The sequence below is a fragment of the Otolemur garnettii genome, unplaced genomic scaffold (assembly GCF_000181295.1).
Source record: "Otolemur garnettii isolate 467f Iridium unplaced genomic scaffold, OtoGar3 scaffold00013, whole genome shotgun sequence".
NCBI lineage: Eukaryota > Metazoa > Chordata > Mammalia > Primates > Galagidae > Otolemur > Otolemur garnettii.
The window spans coordinates 14,168,258-14,176,173 of NW_003852408.1; the positions used below are offsets into that span (position 1 = coordinate 14,168,258).

The 7,916-nt window shown below is 38.5% G+C and overlaps 1 protein-coding gene across 2 annotated transcripts in view; it reads right to left on the minus strand.

Moving 5' to 3' along the window:
- ARPC2 (actin related protein 2/3 complex subunit 2) overlaps window positions 1–7,916 on the minus strand; it is a 38,459-nt gene that overhangs the window by 23,683 nt on the left and 6,860 nt on the right. For both annotated transcript variants that reach the window (XM_012802195.1, XM_023510301.1), the window contains exons 3-4: window positions 4,935–4,969; window positions 3,518–3,630 (exon numbers count right to left, since the gene is read on the minus strand). In XM_012802195.1, the coding sequence (XP_012657649.1) occupies window positions 3,518–3,630; window positions 4,935–4,969 (148 nt within the window). The remainder of the gene's footprint in view (window positions 1–3,517; window positions 3,631–4,934; window positions 4,970–7,916) is intronic.

Here is a 7,916-nt window from a genome sequence, read left to right on the forward strand (position 1 = left end):
AAAAAAAAAAAAAAAAAAGAAGATACCTTCCTACTTTCCTTCTGCTAGCATGACAGTTTGACCTGGTGGAAAGTGCTCCAAGATTGGATGGTTGAAGAAACGTATGTTTTATTTTACATCACTATTCCATAAGTTAAAACTGAGACCCAAATGCTAACAGGCTGCAGGACTCTGTCTATAAGCATCCAGTCATTTTCTAACACTGTGACACCATAGACACACTTGTGCACTTATGTATAATCCTTTAATAGATACCAAAAAAGGGGGAGGGTACTTAATCTATACAGTTACCAAATTAAAAATGAACAAAAGCAGAAACTTCCATTTTAATTTTAAGAGTTATATGTATATGCATGCTTTTAAGAACATCATTAGCTAGAGAAAAGCACTGTGAACAAAGGTAGCCCTTGAGTTGAGCTCCATATGAGCAGGTCCTATCTTAGTCACTGCTGTGTTCTCAGGGTCCAGGGCAACACCTGCACTCAGAAACACATAATAAACATCTGAAGAAATATGAATGTTTTTCTTTTAAGTTTATTTTCACAGTACTTTCTAGGTAATATTAAAAAACATAGGAAGAAATCATCTATTATATATATGTCCCATTTGAAAATACTATCCCTCTTAAATATTCTTTGGAAGCACCTTAAATAATGGCCTGCAATTATCAGAGTCCATTAAAACAAAATTTCCTAATATTTCACATATTTAACCATTTTTCTATAGTTGGAAGGAACACTCAATTGGCAAAACTTAAATAGGGTGGACCTCAAACCATGAATCAATTACCATACTTGCTTATACAAAAGCAAAAGACAAGCAATGCCCCGTGTAGTTCCTATTTGGTGATCACACAGGCATTGTGAGGAAACCTTTTTACAGAAGAGGAACTGAAGGGAGGAGTTCAAGGTCACAGAGTTTGTAGGTGGCACAGAAAGATTTGACCTTAAGGTGTCCCATATACCACTTCCCCTAAGAGTTTGGGGAAAATAAGCAACATGCATATTCCACGAGAATTTTAACATCATACTACTTCTGAGCTACAATTTTGTGCGGCACATACTATTGGGTACTTGGAAAAAGGGGAAATCAGAGGTGGGGTGGGAAAGACCACTTAATATTCTGAGATCTAAGAGGGACTTAGTGGCAGATTTATATCTTGTTGAACTCCCTTGCTGTACCCCTGAACAAAACCAGCCAAAATTTCCCTGTTAATTCATTTGCACTTTTAACTATGACTCACTTTTGAATTTGTGCACCCTTTCCCAATCTGACACCACTGTGAGTGGAGGCAACCTATCCTTCATTACCATTAGACTTTCTCAGCCCAGCAGCAGAAGTGTTCTGGCCTTTAAAAGGGGCCTGTGATAAAGTAACAAGCTTCCTGGGGTTATGACAGCTAGTTACTATTTAACCAACCCAGGGGGCCATTTACTATACACTCTGCTCTAACACTGGGAATGTCATTTACTCCACTTCAGTGGGTGGAGTTGGGCTTTGACCCTTGTGGTAGTCACAAGAACAGCAACGTATGCTAGAGTTCTACTGTAAAAAAAAGCACAAAATAGAAAGGAAATTTAAGAAATCTAGCTTACCACTTCCTTTCCCTTCCAGGATTATTATCACCGTACTGAGACATTCTCCCCCCTGCTTTTAAAAAAAGAGATAGTCTCGCTGGGTTGCCCAGGATGAACTCAAATTCTGAGGCTCAAGCCAATCCTTTCCCCTCAGCATCCTAAATAGTGAAGACTTCAGGTGTGCACCATCAGATCTGGTTTGCATCTAGATCTTTTTTTTTATTATTTTTATTTTTTGCCCAGGGCTGGGTTTGAACCCACTACCTCTAGCATATGGGGCCAGGCACCCTACTCCTTGAGCCACAGGTGCCACCTTTAGATCTTTAAAGAGAGAGGATTATTTGGGGGAGAGCTGATTACAAAATTTTTAAACTGTCTGTTTAACTTCTCCTTTTCAGTTATTGCCACTTGTTTCTTTTTGCTCTTCATCTGGTTAAAAAGAAGAATTAGCCACTATCTTTTACATAATATTCCTTCATAAACTTTATAAAAAGAAGAGGTCTTCTTCCTGAAACATTTCCAGTAAAATAACTCCAAATTCAAATGTTTCTTATTTCTCTAAACTTACATGGCAAATCAATTGCATTTGAATAACTAAGAGAAGCAACTACCATAGCTTTGGGTATTGCGTTTAGTTCGGACCAATTTTAGTTTTATATAAAAAAGTTGCCAAGTTTTTGATCATATTCCTATACATATAGCATTTTATTATGTAAATTTTAAATAATTCAAAAGCTACTACTTTTCAGAAAGAAAACAGAAATGGCAGTATCTTCATTCAATAGATTAAGTAAAACCTAGTTTGTTAAAACTAAGATATTTGAAAACTGATTCAGGAACTGAGTCATACTTCCTGCTTTAAGACCCAACCACAACGTGCACACATTGGTGTAATAGCATTTTCTTTCTTCCATAAATGGTTCTCCCCAGAGCAAATATAGTTCAACAGGAACCAAACCCGCTACTTTAGCTATTGAAAGAAGCTAGTGAACAAGGCATAGCTATCAAGACTTTCATAATGTCTGGACATCCCTTCTTAATTCCCCTACAGCAGTTATAAGGAAGAAGAGATATTTAGAAAGGCCAGCTCTAAAGAACACTATATCAAAAAATTTAAAGGAAAGTTATTTGTCCCTAAACTTCTAGAATGTGAAACTAAGATTATAAACCTTAAACATGCTAGAAGTTATGCATCTGCCTTGATAACATTACAAAAATAGAACAGAACCTATCTCATTCTCACAATAGCTGTTTTTATGCTGGTCAAGGAAAAGTATTCTTTGCTATGTTTTTTGAGAACTAAAGCTGTTTTTTATTTCCACTGTGTTATAAAATCCTGGTAGGACATATAATTTTTTTTTTTTTTTTGAGACAGAGCCTCAAGCTGTCCCCCTGGGTAGAGTGCCGTGGCATTACAGCTCACAGCAACCTCCAACTCCTGGGCTCAAGCGAGTCTCCTGCCTCCGCCTCCCAAGTAGCTGGGACTACAGGCGCCTGCCACAACGCCCGGCTATTTTTTTTTGGTTGCAGCCGTCATTGTTGTTTGGTGGGTCCGGGCTGGGGATTCGAACCTGCCACCTAAGGTGAATGTGGCTGGCGCCTTAGCCGGTTGAGCTATAGGCGCCGAGCCAGGACATATAATTTGAAAAAAAAGGCAAATCCTTCTAAGATTTTGATAGTCATTAAGCTTTGGTTAGAGGACATCTTTATTCTTCAAAATAAAAACCAAGTAGGCAAGGAGCCAAAACCTTTTCTGGGAAACACACATCTTTGCATCATTATGGTAGTTAAGAGCCTCTAGTTAGATGAAAAAACTGTCCAGAGTGGCCTGTGTCAGAGGGGGTAATTTAGTGCCACAGATCTTCTGTGAGTGGCAAGCAGTCAACAAAAGGTGAGGAGGAAACAAAGAGTCCTAAGAAAATGATGTGGAACTTACTTACCTCATCAGCACCATGTGCCTGAAGTTCCTTGTAGAATTTCAAAGAAATACTGACCATCACTTTCGTTTTGTCTCCATTAGGATTTGAAATATGATAGAGGACCCCATCAAAATCTGTAAGGAAAGCAGGACTACTAAACTTGGGAATGGGGAAAAATCTCTCAAAGCACCTATTTTGGTGCAGGCCACAAGAAAGACCCATTATAAGAAAGCATATGAGTAAAATGGTGTTTATTTTAAATCTACATGGGAAGTCAGAAGAAACACTGAATAGAATCGCTGAATACCCACCCATTTGCTCTTTCCTAAAATTATATATCTATGTGTGTGTGTATACACACACACACCAATACCAGTCAGGTGAAGCAGTGGGAGTGGAGAAGGAACAAATAAATCTATAAACTAGTTGTGATCAATAAATTGTAAATACCACTGCCCTTGGACCAACCTACAAAGCTATTCTTACTTTAATCACAGCTTGGTACTGAAAGAATTTTTTAAAAACCTCCTATTTGGGATGCAATTTAAACATGCATATAAGTAGAAAACACTGCATAACGAATTTCCATCAATTATCAATAGATGGCTAATTCTTGTTTCATTTAGACAAACCCTTCCTGACAATTTATTTTGAAGCAAATACCAGACATCACATTTCATTTGTAAATACTTTAGAATGTATCTTTGGAAGATAAAGAACAGAAGGCTATTTTTTAAAAACCATCACAATACCACTGCCATGCCTAATGCTTTCTTTATAGAAAGCAGCAAAATGTCTCTCTGATTTGACAAACAGGTCTTTAGCATGTTCTTATTTCCCTACTACTCAAATACTAGGCAAACTAAGACTGATGGCTACAGATAATACAACATACTATTTCCAAATTTTATTTATTTTTATTTTTATTTTTTTTTGTTTTTGAGATGGAGCCTCAAGCTATCCCCCTGGGTAGAGTGCCATGGCATCATGCTCACAGCAACCTCCAACTGCTGGGCTCAAGCGAGTCTCCTGCCTCAGCCTCCCAAGTAGCTGGGACTACAGGCCACAACGCCTAGCCATTTTTTGGTTGCAGCCATCATTGTTGTTTGGTGGGCCCGGGCTGGGGATTTGAACCCGCCACCTTAGGTGTATGCGGCTGGCGCCTTAGCCGCTTGAGCCACAGGCGCCGAGCCTATTTCCAAATTTTAAATAAGCCTTAGTTTGAACTACAAATTAAACCCACACTTCTAAAGTATCAGCAAGTTTATAGTTAGTCATCAAATGGATTAAACAGATAAAGTGGTCATCTACAATAAAGAGTTAAAAAAGACCTGACAAGGGACAGTATTCATGATATCAAAGCTTATTTTAGGAACAATTTTATTTTCTGTTTTTTATATTATCCTTTCTCTTAATAAGATTGAGAAAAAAAACTTACCTGCAAATGTTACTTCTACTGCTTCTGGTTTGTTTCTGTAAAATAAACAAACAAAAAAGGCTCTTAGTTAAGATAACGATATTGTAGCTTGCATTCAAGGGGAAGTGAAAGGTTCCTGAGCTTTACTTAAGATCAGACTATTCTGTGTAAATCTTGGATTATTGCCAATGAAAGCACACATTCATTTTTTCATGTACCTGAATCTTTGGACTTGCTTAAAGTGAAAGATAGAAGAAAAGATAGCTATAGCTTCTGTTCTTCACCTGCTGTTGAATCTCTTGCTATGGTTGGTATTCACTTTCAATTCTGAATTCCCTAAGAACATGATAAATACATGTTTGTCATGTGCACCTTAACATGCCTCCTTCATAGGAGACATGATAGGTGTAATACATTCAGCAGGAAAATGGCTAAGTATAAAGTAGAATGGTTGTAATCTGCTTAAAGTAAAAGGATGATTTCAGGCTATGAAACAAAACAGCAAGCTCTAGTCCATTTCAAAAATCATGTTAAGTCTTTCTACTCAACTTTCTCTCTTACTGTACATCACTACAATACTCACTATTTATCTTTATGAAGCCCTCTGGTTCTAATCTAGTTTTGTTTTTAAATTCCAGCTCTGCATTTAACATAGGAAATGTTACACAAAACAACACTGTGAAATCAATGAGGAGAATAGTCATGAAATCTGTTCTACAACTTTTATTTCCTCAGGTTCATATTTTTGAGACAAACTAACACCCTTATGCCTTTGTTTCCTTACCTATCGTCAAAGAAATGAAAGTATGAATTTTCCTATTTACCTCATGAAACTACTAAAATAAAAGAATGGACCTAGAAAAAAGTATCCTGGAAGGCCATGACTACCCATGACTTTCTGTGTGATTCCCAGCTTAGTCTGGCACATGAATTTTATTTCATAAATGCTGCTGAATTATTACCCTGAAAGCATGCCCTACATCCCACCTATAAATAATAATGACCAATTATCAATTAATGAAAAGTTACTTTATTGACTTTCCCTTCTTAAAGTCTATGGCAGGAAACAAAGATTCTACTGGCTTTACCAGCTACCTACCTGTAACTCAATGATTCCATTTTGCTTTATGGGTTAGCAGACAAGATGTACACATTTTCAAATTCACCTGTGCCTAACTTGTTAAAGACCTCTCAATCAAATGCATACCTCTTATGCTATATCTGCTCTCACACCTGTGAAAGGAACCAAGACTGAGAGGCCCTCCATGGTTGCTGGGAAATAATGGAATATATAACATGGTTTATGACTGTTAAAAAACTGATATAGGCTGGGCATGGTGGCTCATGCCTGTAATCCTAGCACTCTGGGAAGCTGAGGCAGGTGGATTGCCTTAGCTCACAGGTTCTAGACCAGACTGAGTCAGAGCGAGACCTCCTGTAAAAAATGACTGTGCATTGTGGTTGGTGCCTGTAGTTCCAGCTACTTGGGAGTCCGAGGCAAGAGAATCGCATGAGGCCAAGAGTTTGAGGTTGCTGTGAGCTATGATGCCATAGTACTTTACTGAGGGCGACAAAGTAAGAGACTTATCTCCCCTCACTCCCCCAAAAACTGATACAGAACTCAAATAATACCATTCAGGGAAACTTCTACTAAGCATATATTAGCCCTGTTGAAAAACCAACCTATATGAATCACATGCAATATTCTACCCTGCTTCTTCAAGGGTATGTAAAGAAACATACATGACTTCATATGTGACTTAGGGAAAGCATGAAAGCATGTTGAGCATCTCTATAAGAATGGGAGGATCAAATGGGCTTACGGAGAAGTAATGAGTCCAGAATAAGAGAAAAGAACTAGATAAAATTTTGAAAAATTTCATTTTGAAACTGAAGCCAGGAAACAAAGGCAACAAATGAACCATTTCTCACCTCTAGAAAACAAGAACAAAAAAGCAGAAAAGCCCATCTGAATGAAATAGCAAGAGGATGACCAGTGGGAAGAAACACTGAAGCCTATTTTCTTGGGGAAGGCTGTCTGTGCCAAACAGTCAGAGAGTTTACAAAAGCCCATATCACTTAAAGGGTCATTAATTGGCTCAGCCCCTGTAGTTCAGTGGTTAGGGCACCAGCTACACACACCGGGCCTGGCGGTTCAAACCTGGCTGGGTTGCCAAACACTAACGACAACTACAACACAAAAACAGCCGAGTGTTGTGGTAGGTGTCTGTAGTCTGAGCTACTTGGGAGGCTGAGGCAAGAGAATCGCTTAAGCCCAAGAGTTTGAGGTTGCTGTGAGCTGTGATGCCACGGCACTCTACCAAGGGTGACATAGGCTCTGTCTCAAAAATAAAAATAAAAATAAAAATCAATCTCATATATATATATTTTAAAAAGGTCATTTAATCTTTGGGCTTTAAGTAAAACTAAGGAACGGCTGAGTTCCTCATTCTCCCACTTTGCCACCAGATCTAAGAAAAATCAACTACTTATAAATCTTAGAGCTCCAAGCCATAAACATTCTGACTTTCTGAAATTTTGAATTTCTCTAGGCATAAAGGACCCTAAGCATAAAGAGGGAGAAGTCGCAGGGTCAATCCTAAGTGGTTTACTACCTGACTTAGAAATATCTGTCAAATCACTGCTATTAATATTTTAGTTTATCATTTATGGCTGCACAAAAGATTGTAGAGGAGAAAGGCTGCTGAGGAGAACATCAGGCCAATGAAGACTTCAAGAGAAGTCATCTGGGAGTTAAGAGAATCCAGGCCCCAACAAGGAGACTACCAAGTGTGAAACATACCTTAACAGGATTGTTTTCTCCAGGTGCATGTTACTTTACTTTTGTGGTTTAAAATCACGGAGACAGGCTCGGTGCCTGTGGCTCAAGTGGCTAAGGTGCCAGCCACATACACCTAAGGTGGTGGGTTCGAATCCAGCCCGGACCTGCCAAACAACAATGATGGCTGCAACTGAAAAAAAATAGCCAGGCGTTGTGGCGGG